Source organism: Eptatretus burgeri, unplaced genomic scaffold (genome assembly GCF_056783735.1).
Source record: "Eptatretus burgeri isolate ZD-2024b unplaced genomic scaffold, Ebu_testis_v1 Ebu_testis_scaffold_3157, whole genome shotgun sequence".
NCBI lineage: Eukaryota > Metazoa > Chordata > Myxini > Myxiniformes > Myxinidae > Eptatretus > Eptatretus burgeri.
Genome location: NW_028225105.1, coordinates 201,659 through 223,084, shown reverse-complemented (window position 1 = coordinate 223,084; position 21,426 = coordinate 201,659). Strand labels below are relative to the sequence as shown.

The 21,426-nt window shown below is 44.0% G+C and overlaps 1 protein-coding gene across 11 annotated transcripts in view; it reads left to right on the top strand.

Moving 5' to 3' along the window:
- The window catches only part of LOC147006662 (uncharacterized), a 138,952-nt gene that overhangs the window by 66,653 nt on the left and 50,873 nt on the right, over positions 1-21,426 (top strand). For 2 of the 11 annotated variants that reach the window (XM_085868230.1, XM_085868229.1), the window contains exons 1-2: positions 349-3,707; positions 3,896-4,015. In XM_085868230.1, the coding sequence (XP_085724356.1) occupies positions 3,288-3,707; positions 3,896-4,015 (540 nt within the window). In that variant the 5' untranslated portion in view covers positions 349-3,287. Of the gene's footprint in view, positions 1-348; positions 3,708-3,895; positions 4,016-8,632; positions 10,992-11,509; positions 15,067-19,891; positions 20,860-21,426 lie in introns of those variants that run through there. The other 9 variants (XM_085868218.1, XM_085868219.1, XM_085868220.1 and 6 more) reach the window with 9 other exon arrangements.

The window sequence follows — 21,426 nt, the reverse complement described above, 5'->3', positions numbered from 1 at the left end:
GGAGGGGAGGAGGTTTTGAGTGGAGGGTAGGACGAAGGAGGAGGGGGGAGCTCAGGAGAGTTATTCAAAGAGTGTGGTGGATTGCAGAAGAGATCGGGGAGAGGGACGGGTGAGGAGAAAGTCTCGGTGGTGATGGGTTGAGGTACAGTGGGGAGCAACAAGATAGGGGGCAGAGGGCAGTTGAAGATTGGAGGAGGTGGAGTGATGATATGGAAGAGAGAGGGTGGGGGAAAGAGGAGGTGTTGTGGATGTTCGGGGGGGGGCAACTTTGGGAATGGGAAGTGAGGGCGAAGATTGGAGGGAGAAGGGTGAGAGGGAAGCTTGGAGGGGGCAGAGTGTGAAGGTTGCATTGAGAGGGAGGTGAGGGGGAAGATTTGAAGGGTTGTGAAGAGGGGGAGGTGTTCTGAGAGGAAGGAAGGAGCATGTCAGTGATGATGAGTGTGCTGATTGAGAGAGTGAGATATCTGTGAGGTTCGAATGGAGCCCACAGATGTTAGAACACCACACAGTTTGGGACAACGGGGGAGGAGCTGATACACAGGGAGAAGACAGTCACGTGGTGTTATGAATGGAGGGAGGATGAGGGGCAATATGGGAGACTTAAGGAGAGGGGATAACAGGTGAGGGGTTAGGAGGAGGTAGATTTAAGTAGGTGGAGTGAATTGGCACTGAAGTTGTTCAAAAAAAGGACGATTGATGGAAACACGAACATGAATTACAAACTGCGATTTTAAAACTTTTTAAGTCAGAGATGTGATTAAAGACATTACATGAGGGATCTGATGAAGAGAATGGAGAAAAGGAATATAACAGTGGGACGTGTTGGACACGGGATGGAGCAAAGGTCGAATTGAAACAAGTCTGTGAAGAAGAATAGAAGAAGAATAGTGTATTATGATCCAATAACGAGAACTACGCGGGTGAAAGAGGAAGTTGTTGTGGTTTCAGAGACGGTGATTTATTTTATTTATTTATTTATTTTGATAAAGATTTGGAAATGAAAGGTTGATAAAAAAAATCGTGGTGTTTGGTGAATGTGGCTCGGCAAAAGTTGATGGAAGATCGGCAGAAGGAAGAGGAAGAAGAGTCGTTACAGGAAGTGACGTGGTAACGTCGGGAATAATGTGAGGGAAAAGATTGTTTTTGTTGGATTTGTTTTTTGTTCGACGAAACAAAGGGTGAACTTCAGGGGATCGGATGGAGAATTGGAGAAAATATAACAAACACGATCACGAACACAAACGGGGAGAAGGGAAGGCCTCAAGGAAACACGACATGAAAACACGAAAACTCGACAATTCTCACAAGTTTAAACAAGAAGAATCACGTGGGTCGCGCATGCGCACTGATCGCCTCGTTTGAATCGAGGACACAACGGTTTCTCCACCTGCCGTTGATGGATCGAGTGAGTTCGTCGGTTTAAACTTCATGTTTAAAAACCGTTGAGTGATTCATACTGACGGGTGTGATGTCGATGTTTGAATTATTGAACGGTGGAGACATGATAAGTGGAGAAGAGTTTTCAGTCGAAGCGGAAATGATCGGGCCAGTCTGTGTTTTGGCGGGAATCCGAGAAATCGGGCCAGTCTGCGTTTTGGCGGGAATCCGAGAAATCGGGCCAGTCTGCGTTTTGGCGGGAATCCGAGAAATCGGGCCAGTCTGCGTTTTGGCGGGAATCCGAGAAATCGGGCCAGTCTGTGTTTTGGCGGGAATCCGAGAAATCGGGCCAGTCTGCGTTTTGGCGGGAATCCGAGAAATCGGGCCAGTCTGTGTTTTGGCGGGAATCCGAGAAATCGGGCCAGTCTGCGTTTTGGCGGGAATCCGAGAAATCGGGCCAGTCTGCGTTTTGGCGGGAATCCGAGAAATTGGGCCTAATTAATTCAAGGTCCAGTGTAAGTTCATTGTGTGCATCCTTGTGTGAGTGTAAATAAAAGGAGAGTGATGACGGCGGGACACAAGGATTGGAAGGGACTTTTATGAAGGAAGAGGACATTTGGCCCATCGAGCCTGTGTTCCAGGTTATGTTTTTACCCCTCTCTGGTTGTCTATGAGCAGGATAACTCAAAACGTGAACGGATTCCTACGAAATGTAATGGACACGTTGTGTGTCTGACGAGGACAAATTGATCCAATTTCGGTTCAGATCCGGATCCAGGTACGGCCTACCGGTGTGATATAAAAGGTGAACTATTCAGCCTGGTGGAGGTGTGTGCTCTCCCGAGTGTCTGTTCTTTGTTCAGTGTGAGAATGTCCTTTTCATGATCCCGAGCGTCTGATTATCGTTGAGAATGGATTTTGAGATATCTTGATGAAAGTTAAGTCCGTCATCAATCACAACACCAAGGTTTTTCTGTTTGGACATCCTCAATAGTGACGTCACTCGTGTGGTACTCACTGTTTTGCCTTCCAACATGCAGGACCTTGTGTTTGGTTTCATTGAAGGGGAGTTTCCAGGTGGTGGACCATTCCCGTGTAGTGTTTAAATCACCTTGAAGCGTGTCTGCTTGATCCTGATTGTTAACTGGACCCATCATTTTCGTGTCATCAGCAAAAATGTACACAAAGTTCTTCATAAATTGTGGCCGATCGTTAATAGAAATGAGAAACAAAAGGGGTCCGAGAACACGACCCGGTGGAAGACCACCTTTTACAGGACTCCAGCTTGAGCTCACTCCGTTAATCGTAACTTTTTGAAGCCTTCTTGTTAGGAATGCTCCAATCCGAGGAAGGAGTTGTCCTCCGATACCACGTGATGCAATCTCCATCAACAGTGTCTTGTGTGGAAACAGCATCAAACGTTTTTCGAAGTCTAAACAGAAAATATCCACTGCATGTCCCTCCTAAGCACGTGACGGTTGTGACGTGCACGATCTTCTCGGCCGAAAACCATGCTGACCGTCTGTATAGAAGTTGTGCGTCATCACGTGCTTTGTTCTACCATCTCTGATTGTACCCCCTCCCCCCCCCCCCCTTCAGCAATTCTCCAACCATTGATGTGAAACTTACAGGGCGGTAGTTCTCAGGAGCTTACTTCCTGTCTTATGAATGGGTGGTGGTAGGTAGTCGCCATTTTCCAATCCTGTGGAAGAACCTCTTCATCGAGAGACTTTGGGGATCATCAGTGGAGGTTCTGCAATGACATGAGCTCTCTCTCGCTTTCAACCATCTTGGATGAACACAGTCCGTCCTGCAAACTTTGAGCTCTTTCGGCCAGAAGCTTTTTTCTGACTGTCTCTGTGATGTTTGGGACAGCACCCAACTCAAGGCCTTGAAAGTGCTGCTCCATTATGGGTACATTACCCAGGTCCTCATGTGTGAATGCACTGCTGAAGAAGCCGTTCAATATGTCTGCTTTCTCACCATCTGTTTGGGATAACTTTCCACAGGGGTCTGCACCATTGCGATTTGAACTCAGATTCCGAACTTTGCTTGATTCGTCCTCTTGGCAGTTTTGTCGAGTCAGGCTCCGTGATTTGTTTCCTTCCTCGGTGTATCTTTCAAAGTGTAACACACCGTCAGTAGTCGTGCACCTTCTGCATGCCTTGTGCCTTTTTGCGTCACTGTGCCACGGCTTCCCTGGAGATGTCGGGGTTTCTCCAGATACCCTTCTGAGACGAGGCTACGGGATTTGGAATGCATCCTTCCACACTCTGTTCGAAATGCTGCCTGAAAAAGCTCCAAGCTTCACGACAGCTCATGTAAGCAAGGTGATCCACCCTTTGGATCTCCTCAAGCATTTCATACACACGATCAAAATTTCCCTTATTCGGTTTAAGTTTTTGTGATATTGCTGACTTACGTGCCTTGGCAAGTACACTTAGCTCCACAACTATGCAGCAGTGGTGGTTGCCACGGATTCTGTGTAATTAACCATCTCCTGTCTGTTTGTAAGTAGATCCACGACGATGCAGCAGAGGTCGCATCTCATCTCCATGAGTGTACATCTTCTGGTTTGGGGTTCGGTGCACACGGACGACGGATCGGCAATAGGATAAAAACCCGTCAAAAATATCAGGTTGGAATTATTTTATTCGAAATCTTCAAGGAGACTGGAAGACATTATGTTTCAATTTATTTTAACACACTTCACGTAATTTCAAAACACCACAGGAACAAATGTGATCGGATTTTTTATTTTTAAATCTTCTGGGATGTTTCGTTTTGACCTTACAGCCTCTTGAGCATGCCAGAATCTGAAGCCTTGGCCTAGCGTCAGGTGTGCTTATATCTTTATTTATAAGACGCTCTGCTGATGTAAATGAGCACTCGTTTTACTCTGTGTGTGTTTACACATTACGTACAGCGAGTTTCACCAACTTGTGTGTTGTATTTATTTATTTATTTTTAAGTTTCTGCACTTCGCCCACGAGGCCCGTTTGCAAGTCACTGTCGACAATTCCAAAAGAAGAGACGTAATTCCTCTTTTATGAAAAATGTTTTTCAAGTTTTGTTTGTCCTGAAAAATAGACGTTGGGGAACACACAGTTGTGTGAAAAAATTGTCCTTTAAAACCCTTCTGAAATGGTCCTTATGAATGGGGTCAAACAAATATAAACTGTGTTTTACATCGGTAGATTCTTACCTCCAGAGAGATCGGGTTAAACGAATATATCGCACGATATCTCAAAGAGTTGTGGACGGATTCAGATGAAACTTGGTGGACAGGTTGGGTGTGTGAATTTGAAAGGAAGAATTGATTTCACCTTACTCTGCACCTCACTCACCAAATCTCACCACTTTGACCATAAACGCCTCCCGCGCACAGGATAAATATTCCCTCATCCCCTCGTACGTCTGAATTGCTACAATTCACCACTCTATTTTGAGGAGCACCATGCGGCGTCAGATTGTCCTCGTCGCTGCGCGATGCTTGACCACGCAACGGATGCTAATAGCTCCATCGCATCTCACTGGGAACGTCCCGGGTGAGCGTCCTGAATTGATGCAGCCCTCATCCAGTCGTCTGACCACGGCAAGGCCAGGGGCTACGAGGAGGGGTCGCAAGAAGGGCGATCCGAGTGTTTGGTTCGGGTCCCAGGTGTCCATTTTGGCTCATGAAGAAGCCTGTGGGTGGTGGAGAAAGTCCGCTGCCATCCGACATTCAGACTGCACTCGGTGCACGTTCAGGGCCAGGGTGCCGGCTCGCGGAGCATTCTCCGTGTTAAGTAAGGAGCTCTGAACCGTGCCGAAGCTGAGAGGCATCTGAATCGGTTTCCGGTCCCGGAACCTGGCAGTGCATTGCTCGGGCCTCTGTGACCCAATAGAGGAACAGGATTTGGGCCCTGGCACGTTGCTTTCCGGTCCTCGCCCACCCTTCGCCTGGGGCATATTATAGGGGTAGCATAGAGCCGTTAGAGTCTCCTCCCTCTTCTTCAGAAAATTATTTGTTTGTGATTGCCGTCCAGAGTACACTTCTTCAAAGAGAGCTTCTTCTTCTTCAAGGACCTGATCTGAGGGGAATGCCATCCTTCAAGACGCCCTGCCGTGCTGCCGACGTCCTGCCACCCCCGCGGAGCCAGACAGACCAGTGCGGAGCGCACGTTGCCACGATCCCCGGCGAATATATAGGCAGTCGATAACGCGCCATATTACGAAGTGGGAACGCTCAGGTGGAGCAACCCACAGAGGTACACGCTACACATACAGACCTTTACACAGCTGGGTTAGGGATCTTTCTCCTCACGCATCTATTATCTTCTCTCTCTCAATCCACCCCTCTGTCCCGTCTTCTGTGGACGCACAAAGAAGAATGTTACTGACTCGCAATCCCATTTTCCTCACTCCTACACCGTAGACACCGTTATCTTTCCCACTACCCCTCCCAAAACGTCCTTGGCCACATTTGTCAGCCAACCGTGCCAGGTATTTTGAGGGTGCTCATCCTCACCTTTTTCTTTCTTTCTTGGCTCTCTAACTTTCCTCAGGTGTGTGTGGGTGTGTGATTGCGCCTGTTCTCGAGTCAGTAAGATTGCAGAAGATTGTCGGGATAGTCCTGCTCTGTGTGTTCTTTTGTGATTTACGTTTTGTAGCACCCCACAAATTACTTGCTATCCCCTGCTGTACAGAAAAAATACACCCCATTCAATGTGCCACATACGTTTCCTCGCTTGATTGTAATTCAATGTGTTGTTTAGAATTGTTCCCAGCTCGTTTTCTTGTTTTCTTCCATTGGTCCAGCATGGCCCGCACCCTGGTTTAGCCGGGACGTTGTTCCCCAACGATCTGATTCCACGCCGGTACGTGCTTGGCAGGTCCGCTCGGCTGCATCTGATCTGGTGAGGTGAACAAGTTTGACCAAGTGCGTACTGAGGACGCGTTCCCCGGTAATTAGCTCACGTGACCTTTTGGTAAACGGTATTTATTAGATGGAGGACTCTAAGTCACTGAGTCACGTGGTCGAGTTATTGGCGTTCACGGTCGATTAGCGACCCGCCACGTCACGAAGGTATTCGTGTGCGACGGCCTGCGATTCCGGAGAGTCTGGTGGGAACCCGAGGTAGTTCACCCCTCGTGGTCTTCGCCCCCGACCCCGGGTCCGCAACAAAAGCACGATATCTCAAAAAGTTGTGGACAGATTTGGATGAAACTTGGTGTGTTCTTGTGGATGAAAGTTGTGGACCGGGGTTGGGTGTGTGGCAACGACGATCCGGATCTGGATCTGGATACGATAATTATTTAATTTTTTAAGTGATTCTTCACCATTGAGAGATGTGGTCAAAATCGATACAGCACTGCATAGCATGATATTTCAAAAATGTAATGCGTCCGATACGTTCTCGTGGATCAGGCATTGCGTGGCGGAGGTATCCGCTCTTCCGAGTTCCCTTCAAGTTATTCCTGTTTTGCTCTTCTTGTTTTTCGTCAATTTGTTTTTCATCATTTTTTCTGTCCCAAACCATATCCTGCTGTGTTGAATCGTTTAATTTGAATCTCGAGTGAAGTCGGGCCTACTGGTGATAGTTGGAGTATGATTTCCCTCTGTTGTTTTTGCCTCGTTTTCACTCCTTTTATCCCAGGTATTGTTCCTTTTGATCCCTCAGCTCAATCCATTTCCCATCCTCCCTCAAAAGTACAAACAACATATCTCTCCATCTTTATTCAGAAAAAAACCCAACAACCAACAACAACAACATCAGGAAAATAATCCAAACTCTTATCTCAGTGCTCAGTTACTCATTTCCTTGTTCCTTCTTCTTTTCAACATCCCCAAACTGAATCTTCACTGAACAAGGAGAAAAAGACATAAAATGTGACAGCCTCCATGGAGACCCTCCATGGTTTAAGCTGTACAGAGTTGAAGGGCCAGCTCGTAATCACAAGATTTCGATTAATGCGCAACTGACTTAAGTGGTCATGTGACATGGAAGATCCGCCGCCATTGAGCATGGGTCATTTATCAAAGGCGGTGGTGTGCGCAAAAAAATGCCTTGGAGTTGAACAGGCAATCAAACAAGCAACCTTCACCTTGCAAACAAAATACGGAGTCAATCCAAGTATTTCTTTTCCAGGTCCATCTCAGCAAAACACAAGTGAAGTTAAACTTTCTGTTCTGAAAGATCAACTGTGCAAACTCCGAGATGAAGTGAAACGTCAGCAAGATTTACTGAAAGACAAAAGAAGACCAACGGCGATCGAAAAAAAATGCCTTGGAGTTGAACATGCAATCCAAGAGGTAACCCTCACCTTGCAAACAAAATATGGAGTCAATCCAAGTGTTCCTCTACCAGGTCCGTCTCAGCAAAACACGAGGCCAGTTAAACTTTCTGTTCTGGAGGATCAACTGTGCAAAATCCTCGGTGAAGAGACATGGCCGCAACATTTACAGAAAGACAAAGAAAGACAAACAGAGATCGAAAAAAATGCCCTGGAGTTAAACAAGCAATCGATCAAGCAACCTTCATCTTGCAAACAAAATACGGAGTCAATCCAAGTATTTCTTTTCCAGGTCCGTCTCAGCAAAACACAAGACAAGTTAAACTTTTTCCTCTGGAAGATCAACTGTGCAAACTCCAAGATGAAGTGAGACGTCAGCAAGATTTATAGGCAGACAAAAACAGACAAATGGAGATCGAACAGAAATATCTTGGAGTTGAGCATGCCATCAAACAAGCAACCTTCATCTTGCAAACAACATATGGAGTCAATCCAAGTATTTCTTTTCCAGGTACGTCTCAGCAAAACACAAGTGAAGTTAAACTTTCTGTCATGGAAGATCACCTGTGCAAACTCCAAGACGAATTGTGACGTCAGCAAGACTCACAGAAAGAGAAAAACAGACAAACACAGATCAAACAAAAATGCCTGCAAATTGAACAGGCAATCCAAGACAAAACCTTCGTCTTTCCAACCGTGTATGATGTCAATCCAAGTACCCCTCCACCAGGTACATCTCAGGAAAATAAATCCCCACTTACACCATCTGTACTGGAACACCAGGTGTCCAAACTCCCTCATGAAGAGAGACAACAGGAATCTCAATGCAGAATGGAACAGATATGTAAGGAAACCGAACAGAGACCACAGTCCTCCGATGAAAAACGCCGGCGAATTGAACTGGAAATGAAACAGAAAACCTCAATGTTGCACACAAAATACGGGGTCAATCCAAGTACGTCTCGGGCAAACACATCCCCACTTTCACTACCTGTTCTGAAATACCAGCTGCCTGAACTCGGAGGTGAAATGAGCTTTCATGAATCTCTACGGAGAGACGAACAGAGAAAAGAGAAAATCGATCAGGCATTCCTTGCAGATGGAACAAAAATGCCTGCAAATTGAACAAGGAATCCAACGCAACATCTGCGTGTTGCAAACAAAATATGAAGTCGTCGAAGGAGGCGCTGGGACTACAGCGAAGTCTTGTTCCTCAAAGGAGGATCCGAGTGCTGAGTCACCTTTGAATCAGGACGCGGTGTCTCATTGGGTGTAAACCCCAAATGCTCTCTTCCATATCAACCAGACATGAAAGGATCACCCTGTCCAAGTTCACCACCGAAAGAATCACCCTCATCGAAACCACCACCAATGTCTACCCAGGAAGTCAAAATAAAATACAAAACTCAAAAAAAAAAAATACATCAAAAAAGGGAAGAGTACGAATCGAATCAGGAGAAGAGGAAAAATCGAGAGGAAACTAGTTAAGAGGGGAAGAGTGGGTAAAGTGTGGAGGACGTGCGAATAAATACAAATACTTTGTTTTTTAACAAGAGTAAACACAAAACAGTTCTTATCAAGATGAGAAGTTTGTTTGTGATGTTATACTGTTTACTCACCTGACACTTTTAATTGCTTGGTCCTTCAGGATAGGTGATGGAGTCAGCAGGAATCGGACCAAGATTACCCCAAAACTCGAGTTCATCTCAACAAAACCAAGTCCCAGTTATCCAACTTGTCCTGAAACACCAGCAATTTGTACTACGGACTGAACCGATCGGCGAACAACACGAACAGAAACGTGAACAAATTGAGAGGAGACTTCCTCAACCTGTTAGCTCAACAGTCAACATCACCACCATAGACAGTGAAACCAACGAAAACACGATCAAGTCTTACTCTGAGCTGAACAAAGAAACCAGGAAGTAAAACTCCAACAAATGGAAGGGAAACACCAGGAAATTGAGATGTATGAATTTCAAACAGAGACTCCTGTAAATCGAACAGAGACTCCTTCGATTTGGACCGGAGATCCATCAGCAAGCTTTCGATTTGTGTACAACATGCAGGGTCAATCACACTGCTCCTCCATCACCAGGTACATCTCAGCCAAATGACCTGAACCAAAATCGAATCGGTTCGGCTTTTACTTATCACCTCCTCAACTCAAACACCTCGTTTTTTAGTTTGAATCCGTCGACAACTTTCTGATATATCGTGCCACGTATTGTTTTTGGATGCTTGGTGTTGGCTTCGTGGTGAAGCTGGTGGGTTTTGGATCCCATCGTTTTGAGTTAAAATCCCACTTGGCCATTAAATTAATACCAGGTGGGCCTGTCATCCTTGTGATGTGGTAAAATGAGTACCAGCTTGCTGGGATTATTGAGCCATTTCAGTATCCTGTGTCAGAGTTGTGACCCCTCCAGGAATGTTCCCAATCCCCCAGGAGACTGCTGTGACACCTCTGATTATCTGTACAGAGTGTGGTCCCGATGGATGTATTGTTTTTGACCCGATCTCTCAATGGTGAAGACTGAAGTATCACTTTGAAAAAATCGTGTATCCGGATCCGGATCTTCATCAAAATCTAATCAGTTCGTCCTTGTCATACACCCAACCTGTCCACCAAACTTCGTCTGAATCCGTTTGCATCCTTTTGAGATATCTTGCTCACAGACAGACAAACAGAAGATAGATAAGGGTGAAAACATAACCTCTGTCTACCTTTGGTGGTTGTGGGAAAGATCTTGATACTATAACTGTGTTTGTTTGGAGGCGGGATGATGGCGGTCATGAGCTTGGTCATCACTTCCCCCCCCCCACCCCCTCCCAACTCCAAGTCCACATCTCTCCCCCTCCCAACTTAAGTTGTATTTCTAAAATCCTCATTTTTCATCTGATTCACTTAAAATTTGAAGAGGAGTTGCAGATTTGGTCATTGAGTTCAACCACCAATCAAATTATTTTTAGGTCAAATTTGTTGTCTGGATTTTGCGAGTATCGTGCTCTGCACAATGTCGTCTTCTTATTTGTTTATTGTGGCGATATCTCAGCCATCCTTTGACCGAGGAAGCTGAAATTGATGGATAAAAGTGAAGATGTGGTTTGGCAAAAACTTAATTTTTTTGATTAATTGATTAATCACTCACTTCTTATTTATTTATCACTCCATTATTTATTTTCTTTCTCATCGAGGCAATATCTCAGGCACTTTTTGAGCTTCCTTATTACAGGACGTATCCTTTTACTGTACGGAGGAACAGAAAGAAAACAACAAACAAGCTTTCATGGCACTCGGGAGAGCGTCGATCTCCGCCAGGCTGAACATCTTACGTTCTGTATCCTACTGATTGGCCGGATCTGAATTCGGTCCTGAATCCAAATCAAATCGGCTTGTTCTTGTCACATAACCAAGTCATCTACTAAGTTTTTTTTTAAAAAAACTCATCCACAACCTTGAGAGACAGACAAAAAAACTTCAATTAATATTGATCGTGAAATGGATCTGTCGAAAGAGTTAAATGGGTTTAGTTTACAATAGTTATTTCGTCGTGTATGTTCAGCATCAGTGTACGTAATAAATGTATTTGACAAGGCAGTGTTGACGTTGACTGGTGAGTCCCTCGTCTTCCTGCCAAAAATATTTTTGTCCAATTTATCATTTCCCTTCCTTTCTGTTTCACCTGGTTTTCCGTGGGTTGGCAGAATTCCTTTTTATCCCTTTATAACCCTCTTACTACCTTTTTTAAACAAGAGGAAACAGAAAACAGTTCTTATCTGGATGAGAAATTTGTTTTTGATTTTATTTTCTTCACTCACCTTACACTTGGATTCCTTTCATTGCTTGATCCTTCAGGATAGGTGATGGAGCCAGCAGGAATCGGTCCAAGATTACCCTGCAACCCGAGTTCATCTGAACAAAACCACGAACAACACGAACAGAAACGTGAACAAATTGAGGGGAGACTTCCACAAGCTGAACGGATACTCCTCAAAGCTCAACATCACAGCCAGAAAATCGAAGTCCCAGTTGTCCAACATGTTCTGAAACACCAGCAATCTGGACTACGTACTGAACCGAAAGGTGAACAACACGAACAGATACCCAAACAAATTGAGCAGAGACATACGCAAGCTCAACATCACAGCCAGAAAATCAAACGGAAACATGATCAATCCGAACAAAGAAACCAAGAAGTCAAACTCCATCAAAGGGAACAGAAGCACAAAGAAATTGAACAGAGACATCAGGGAACCAGACAAAAACACCTACAAGTTGAACAGGCAATCTCTCAAAAAGCCAAAGACTTTGCAACAACTCTTTCTCTACCAGGTGCCTCTCAGACAAATAAATGGGCAGGTACACTACCTGCATTGAATCACCAGCAATCCAAACTCCGAGGGGAAAAGAGACAACTGCAATGTCAACGCAGAATTGAAGAGATATGCAAGAAAATCGAACAGAGACAACAGGAAACCAGACAAAAACACCTGCAAGATGAACAGGCAATCTCTCAAAAAGCCAGAGGCTTTGCAACAACTCTTTCTCTGCCAGGTGCCTCGCAGACAAATAAATCACCAGGTACACGACCTGTTCTGAATCACCAGCAATCCAAACTCCGAGGGGAAGAGAGGCAACTGGAATCTCAACGCAGAATTGAAGAGATATGCAAGAAAATCGAACAGAGACATCAGGGAACCAGACAAAAACACCTGCAAGTTGAACAGGCAATCTCTCAAAAAGCCTCAGACTTAGCAGAAACTCTTTCTCCGCCAGGTGCCTCTCAGCCAAATAAATCGCCAGGTACATGACCTGTTCTGAATCACCAGCAATCCAAACTCCGAGGGGAAGAGAGACAACTGGAATCTCAATGCAGAATGGAAGATCGATGCAAGAAAACCGAACAGAGACGACAGAGGTCCGATGAAATACGCCGGCAAATTGAACAGAAAATCCAAAAGAAAGCCTCAATCTTGCGAACACAATACGGAGTCAATCTAAGTACTCCTCCACCAGTTACGTCTCAGGCAAACACATCCCCACTTACAATAACTATTTTGAAACAACAGCTATCCAAACTCGAAGGTGAAAGGAGACATCATGAACTTCGACGGAGACACGAACTGAGAAAAGAGGAAATCAAACAGAGAGAAGTGCTTTTCGAAAAAAAATGTCTTGATGTTGAACAAGCAATTCAAGATGCAACCTTCACCTTGCAAACAAAATATGGAGTCAATCCAAGTATTCCTCTTCCAGATCCGTCTCAGCAAAGCACAAGCAAAGTTAAACTTTCTGTTCTGAAAGATCAACTGTACAAAATCCTCGATGAAGAGAGACGTCAGGAAGAATTACAGAAAGACAAAGAGAGACAAATGGAGATCGAAAAGAAATGCGGTGGAGTTGAACAAGCAATCCAAGACGCAACCTTCATCTTGCAAACAAAATATGGAATCAATCCAAGTGTTCCTCTACCAGGTCCGTCTCAACAAAACACAAGCCAAGTTAAACTTTCCGCTCTGCAAGATCAACTGTGCAAAATCCTCGATGAACAGACACGTCAGGAAGAATTTCAGAAAGACAAAGAGAGACAAATGTAGATAGAAAAAAAATGTCTTGGAGTTAAACAAGAAATCCGACACAAAACCTTCATCTTGCAAACAAAATACGGAGTCAATCCAAGTACTCCTCTTCCAGGTCCGTCTCAACAAAACACAAGCAAAGATGAACTTTCTGTTCTGCAAGATCACCTGTGCAAACTGCAAGATGAAGTGAGGCGTCATCAAAAATTTGAGAAAAACAAAAAGAGACCAGCACAGATCGAAAAAAAATGCCTTCAAGTTGAACGAGCAATCAAACACAAAATCTTCAACTTGCAAACAAAATACGGAGTCAATCCAAGTATTTCTCTTCCAGGTACGTCTCAGCAAAACACAAGGGAAGTTAAACTTTCTGTTCTGCAAGACCAACTGTGCAAACTCAAAGATGAAGAGAAACGTCAGGAAGATTTACAGAAAGACAAAAACAGACAAACACAGATCAAACAGAAATGTCTGCAAATTGAACAAGCAATCCAAGAGAAAACCTTTGTCGTGTCAACCGTGTGTGAAGTCAGTCCAAGTACCCCTCCACCAGGTACGTCTCAGGAAAATAAATCCCCACTTACACCATCTGTACTGGAACACCAGGTGTCCAAACTCCCTCAGGAAGAGAGACAACAGGAATCTCAATGCAGAATGGAACAGATATGTAAGGAAACCGAACAGCAGTCCTCCATTGAAAAACGCCGGCGAATTGAACAGGCAATCCAACAGAAAACCTCAATTTTGCCCACAAAATACAGGGTCAATCCAAGTCCTCCTCTACCAGATACGTCTCGGCCAAACACATCCCCACTTACGCTACCTGTTCTGAAACACCAGCTACCTGAATTGGGAGGTGAAAAGAGCTTTCATGAATATCTACGGAGAGACGAACAGAGACAAGAGAAAATCGGACACACAAATACGCATATGGAACAAAAATGCCTGCAAATTGAACAAGGAATCCAACACAAAACCTTCGTGTTGCAAACAAAATATGAAGTCATCGAAGCAGGCGCTGGGACTACAGTGAGGTCTTCGTCTTCAAGGGAGGATCCGAGTGCCGAGTCACCTTTGAATCAGGACGCGGTGTCTCATTGGGTGTAAACCCCAAATGCTCTCTTCCTTTCCAACCAGATGTAAAAGGATCACCCTCTCCAAGTTCACCACCGAAAGAATCACCGTCACCGAAACCACCACCAATATCTTCCCAGGAAGTCAAAAATAATATAAATAGGGGAAGAGGTCGAATAGAATAAGGAGAAGAGGAAGGATCTGAAAGGAAAACGAGGTTGGGGGAGGGGGAGAGTGGGTGAGGTGTGGAGGAAGTGCGAATAAATACAAATACTTTGTTTTTTAACGAGGAAACAGAAAACAGTTCTTATCAAGATGAGAAGTTTGTTTTTGATGTTTTACTGTTTACTCACCTGACACTTATTTTAATTGCCTGGTCCTTCAGGATAGGTGATGGAGTCAGCAGGAATCGGACCAAGATTACCCTACAACCCGAGTACATCTCAACAAAACCAAGTCCCAGTTTTCCAAAATATCCTGAAACACCAGCAATTTGAACTCCGGACTGAACCGATTCGTGAACAACACGAACATAAACACAAACAAATTGAGAGGAGACATCCTCAGGCTGAACAGATACTCCCGCAAGCTCAACAGTGAGCATCACCACCATAGACAGTGAAACCAACGAAAACACGATCAAGTTTTACTCTGAGCTGAACAAAGAAACCAGGAAGTCAAACTCCGGCAATGGGAAGGGAACCACCAGGAAATCGAGATGGATGAATATCGAACAGAGACGTCGAAGTGAATCCTTTGGTAAGTAAGTTAATTAATCTGGAAGTTAATCCATTGGTAAGGGAATTGAAATTCGTTTTTCTTTTTGTTATGATTTAGCTTTTTCGGCGTTATCGTCACTTACTATTAAGTTTCTTAATTAATGAGGTTTCTCGGTAAAGTCAATCAAAGGACAGGTAGTTATACTTTGACAGAATTGAATGAATAGTTTCTGGTCATATTTTTCTTTTTACCTCTGGTAGATGTGGAAACCAAGGGCTGAGCCTCCACACCACGTGCACAAGAAAAATGAACAAAACTCGAAATTGCATAAATATCAGGATTTGTAAACCTCCCCATGCACTGTCTGGACCCCAGAACTCTTAAATGAGGTATCATTCAGCATTGTACGTGCTGCGGTTGCGACGTTAACCCCGCTCAGACACAATTGAGCAACTTGTGTAGCGAGATAGACACGATAGATTATGGTTCTATCTTTGCTATTCCCGAAACGCTTTGCACTTATAAGCTTTATATATTTTTAAATGCTTCCCAATCTCCACAAAACAAACTCAGTTCAATCCGAGCCCAGACATAAACTGTCACAGGCTCGGTGAATCATCAAAGTGTGTGCCATTCCTCTGACGGACGTTAAGCTGGGCGTCCCGTCTGCAGACATTACATTTTATTTTTTTGAATGCAAAGTCGAGGATTGTGAAAGAGCTCGTACTCGTACACTGAACGGATCAGGACGCAACAGGACAAAAGGAACATAAGAGAGTGGCTGAACTTGTTCTTGTTCATATTTTAACATGTTTTAAAGATATTGCTAAAAAGGTGTTCAATGGATGTCCAGTTATCCCTTCATGTGACACTATGCCTCGTTTCAGGCGTACAGTTTCTACGTCCTCTTCATCCCGTGTGACACGAGGTGCCTAATCATATGGATGGGTCATATAGGTGTTTGTCCCATGCACACCTCTCTCATACAATTTGTCCCGATGTTTCCCTCCTTCTTCTCTGTGTACTCTGTCACAACCCATTCATTGTTTGCCTTGCTCTCGACCAAACATTGTTCTCTCCATGGCATTCTCATTACACCCTCACTGTCTGTGATCATCCATATCTATCTTAAATTCCAGCAATCTCTGTGTGTGTGTCTGTCTGCGACCGCCGTTTCTCGACGACCGTCGGTCCGATCTCATTGAAACTTGCCAGGAATATTGCCGGGGACCCGCGGATGTGCCTTTTCGAGGTTTGATATCGATCGGACGAATGGTTTCCAAGTTACGGCCATTTTCCTGCTTTTTCAGTGTTGAAAAGGTGCATATATGGCAGCTGAAGGTGTCGTTCCACCTTCTCACCTTGTCATGCCAATTTTTCCCAAAATTATTAATAACCGGACGACCACCGGTCCGATCGGATTGAAACTTGCCAGGAATATTGCCAGGGACCCGCGGATGTGCCTTTTCGAGGTTTGATATCGATCGGACGAGCGGTTCCCAAGTTACGGCCATTTTCCTGCTTTTTCAGTGTTGAAAAGGTGCATATATGGCAGCTGAAGGTGTCGTTCTACCTTCTCACCTTGTCATGCCAATTTTTTCGAAATTTATTAATAACCGGACGACCACCGGTCCGATCGGATTGAAACTTGCCAGGAATATTGCCGGGGACCCGCGGATGTGCCTTTTCTAGGTTTGATGTCGATCGGACGAGCGGTTCCCAAGTTATGGCCACTTATCTGTCGACCAATGACAGGACACGGTGCTATGACGTCACGATTAATGTTTATTTATTTATTATTTGTTAATAATTTTTGCACGATTGACGGTCCAATCTGATTGAAACTTGCCAGGAATATTGCTGAGGACCCGTTGATGTGCCTTTTCAAGGTTTGATATTAATCAGATAAGCAGTTCCCAAGTTACGGCCATTTATCTGTCGACCAATGACAAGACACGGTGCAATGACGTCACGAATGATGTCACAATTAATGTTCATTTATGTATTTATTATTATTATTTTTTGCACCATTGACGGTCCGATCTGATTGAAACTTGCCAGTCATATTGCTGAGGACCCGCGGATGTGCCTTTTCGAGGTTTGATATAAATCGGACGAGCGGTTTCCAAGTTACGGCCATTTATCTGTCGACCAATATCTGCGAGAGAGGGGGGGATGAGCGTTGGCGTGAGAGAGAGGGAAGAGGGAGGAGGGGTGAGGAAGGGCGAGACGAGGAGCGGAGAGAGAGGGAGGTGGGAATGTGGACGAGAGAGCAAGAGAGGAGTGGGGGTGAGGGAGGAGGGGCGAGACTAGGGGGGAGAGAGAGGAGGAATAGAGGAGGGGTGAGAGAAAGAGTGGGGTGAGAGAGAGGAGGGGGGCGAGAGAGAGGGGGCGTCACAATTCTTCTTCATTTGTATGACGTCACAATTAACGCTGGAGACCTGAATTTGTTTCCCAAGTTATGGCCATTTATGATACGGTTGGTCCGATCTAATTGAAATAATGCCCCAATCCAGTCATCGTTTTCGCACCTACGGGCCCGCCCCTGTGGGCCCGTAGTAGTTCTCGTAATGATGCACGTGCTAATCAAGAGCATTGCTGCACATGCCCTCAACCTCCAGCAACGCTCTTCCCACTGGCAGATTTCCTTTCTTCTCTTTACAACTTCCTGTATGCTTTTTGCAATGACATGCGTGAATATTACCTTTGCGAGATAAGGAGGGGAGGTAAAGAGAGTTATTGAAAGAGTCTGGTGGATTGCAGAAGAGCGATGGGAGAGGGACGGATGAGGAGAAAAGGACTGGTGGTGATGTGTTGAGGTACAGTGGGGAGCAACAAAATAGAAGGAGCATGTTAGTGATGATGAGTGTACTGATTGAGAGAGTGAGATATCTGTGAGGTTCGAATGGAGCCCACAGATGTTAGAACACCACACAGTTTGGGACAACGGAGGAGGAGCTGATACTGAGGTAGAACACAGTGACGTGGTGCTCAGAGCTGAGGGAGGATGAGGGGCAAGATGGGAGACGTAAGGAGAGGGGATAACAAGTGAGGGGTTCGGAGGTCGATTTAAGGAGGTGGAGTGAATTGGCACTGAAGTTGTTTAAAAAAGGATGATTGATGGAAACACGAACATGAATAACAAACTGGGATTTAAAAACTTTTTAAGTCAGAGATGTGATTAAAGACATTCCATGAGGGATGCAATGAAGAGAATGGAGAAAAGGAACCGAACATTGGGACATTTTGGACACGGGATGAAGGAAAGGTCGCATTGAAACAAGTCTTTTGAAGAAGAAGAGTATTGAATGATGATACAATAACGAGAACCACGTGGGTGAGAGGAAGTTTATATTTTACGACCGGTGATTTATTTAATTTGTTTTTTTTTATCAACATTACTCGCGAACGTAGTGAGCTTCATACTTAACGCGTGCACATGAGAGAATAGGAAACAACAACAATACCATGGCAATTTGGAATCCGTGTCATTGGCCATGACCCTTTTGCTTCCGGGGTTTTTTTTTGCTTCCGGTTTTTGTCATGGGGAATGATGCATGCCGGGAGGAAAAGGCATCGTCGGAGACATGAAAGACCCAAATAATATCAGACATGGTGTTTATTTCGTCCACTGATTTTAATAAAGATATCTCCCGCATCATCAAAAAAAAAAATTTCATCGTGATTTACATTATTTGATCGCTGATCCCGAATCCAGGCCGAAGTAACCGGAACCGGTTGAGTTGTGAACAAGTTATAGGTAAAGTCAGAAGCGAATGTAAGAAGAATTCTACGTTCGCTTCTAGTATTAATTTTTTTCGATGAGATCCTGTTCTCGGCGGTGTAGTTGTTGTTGTGAAGGTAATGTTGAGGTATAATGTTGACGTAATATTAATTTTTTTCGATGAGATCCTGTTCTTGGCGGTGGAGTTGTGAAGGTAATGTTGAGGTAATATTTTTATTTTTTTTACATGAGATTGTGTTCTGGGCGGTGTGGTTGTCATTGTAAAGGTAATTTTTTTTTTCAAATGAGATCCTGTTCTTGGCGGTGTAGTTGTTGTTGTAAAGGTAATGTTGAGGTAATATTTTTATTTTTTTCAGATGAGATCCTGTTCTTGGCGGTGTAGTTGTTGTGAATATAATGTTGAGGTAATATTAATTTTTTTCGATGAGATCCTGTTCTTGGCGGTGGAGTTGTGAAGGTAATGTTGAGGTAATATTTTTATTTTTTTTAGATGAGATCCTGTTGTAGGCGGTGTAGTTGTCATTGTAAAGGTAATTTTTTTTTTCAGATGAGATCCTGTTCTTGGCGGTGTAGTTGTTGTTGTGAAGGTAATGTTGAGGTAATATTTTTTTTTTCAAATGAGATCCTGTTCTTGGCGGTGTAGTTGTTGTTGTGAAGGTAATGTTGAGGTAATATGAATGTTTTTAGATGAGATCCTGTTCTAGATGGTATAGTTGTTGTTGTGAAGGTAATGTTGAGGTTATATTAATTTTTTTCGATGAGATCCTGTTCGAGGCAGTGTAGTTGTTGTGAGGGTAATGTTGAGGTATTATTTATTTTTTTACATGAGATCCTGTTATTGATGGTGTTGTTGTTGTTGTGAAGGTAATGTTGAGGTATAATGTTGAGGTAATATTTTTTTTTTTTACATGAGATCCTGTTCTCGGTGGTGTAGTTGTCATTGTAAAGGTAATTTTTTTCAGATGAGATCCTGTTCTCGGCGGTGTCGTTGTTGTGAAGGTAATGTTGAGGTATAATGTTGAAGTAATATTAATTTTTTTCGATGAGATCCTGTTCTTGGCGGTGGAGTTGTGAAGGTAATGTTGAGGTATTATTTATTTTTTTACATGAGATCCAGTTCTAGGCGGTGTAGTTGTCATTGTGAAGGTAATTTTTTTTTTCAGATGAGATCCTGTTCTCGGCGGTGTAGTTGTTGTTGTGAAGGTAATGTTGAGGTAATGTTTATTTTTTCACATGAGATCCTGTTCTCGGCGGTGTAGTTGTTGTTGTGAAGATAATGTTGAGGATTTTTTTTTTCAGATGAGATCCTGTTCTCGTCGGTGTAGTTGTTGTGAAGGTAATGTTGAGGTAATATTTATTTTTTCATCACAAAAAGACTGTTTAATTCGATATATTTAAGAAGTGAATGTAAGAAGAATTCGACGTTTCATTCTCAGCTTTGCCTATTCCATATTAAGATTCGGAAAAGGAAAGGTTGAGAAAAAATCGTCGAGGTGTTTGGTGAATTTGGATCGGTAAACACTGAATGAAGTTGGTCGCTCGACGAAAATTACAGGAAGAAGGGATGTCGGGAAACGCGTGGTTTCGGGAGGTGTCACGTGAGAGGTTAAAAGAACAAATTTTTTTTTCAGATGAGGAAGATTTGGTAATGGAAAGGTTGAAGAAAAAATCGTGAAAGTGTTTGGTGAATGTGGGTCGACAAAAGCAGATGGGAGATCGGCTGAAGAAGAGGAAGAAGAGTCGGTACAGGAAGTGACGTGGCGACGTCGGGAATAATGTGAGGGAAAGGATTTTTTTGTTGGATTTATTGGATTTACTTTTTGTTCGACGAAACAGAGGGTGTAGTTCAGGGGGACAGGAGGGTGGAGGGAGAAGTGGAGAAAATATAAACTGATGTTAAGAAGGAGAAAATACAATAATCACGAACACAAACGGGAAGAAGGGTAGGCCTCAAGGAAACACGAGATGAAAACTCAACAATTATATCAAGTTTTGACGAGAAGAATCACGTGGGTCGCGCATGCGCACTGATCGCCTCGTTTGAATCGAGGAGCCAACGGTTTCTCCACCTGCCGTTGATGGATCGAGTGAGTTCGTCGGTTTAAACTTCATGTTTAAAAACCGTTGAGTGATTCATACTGACGGGTGTGATGTCGATGTTCGAAGTATTGAACGGTGGAGACATCAGAAGTGTAGAAGAGTTTTCAGTCGAAGCGGCAATGATCGGGTCACTGTGTTTTGGCGGGAATCCGAGAAATCGGGCCTAATTAATGTAAGGTCCAGTATAAGTTCATTGTGTGCATCCTTGTGTGAGTGTAAATAAAAGGAGAGTGATGACGGCGGGACACAACGATTGGAAGGGACTTTGATGAAGGAAGAGGACATTTGGCCCATCGAGCCTGTGTTACAGGTTATGTTTTCACCCCTGTCTGGTTGTGTATGAACAGGATATCTCAAAACGTTGTGAACGGATTCATATTAAATGTCGTGCAAAGTTGTGTGTGTGACGAGGACGAATTGATCCAATTTTCGTTCAGATCGGGATCCAGGTACGGCCTACCTGTGTGGTATTAAAGTTGAACTATTCAACCTGGCGGAGGTGTGCAGGGAACCGGGGTGTCCGTGTCCGTTCATTGTTCGGTGTGAGAATGACC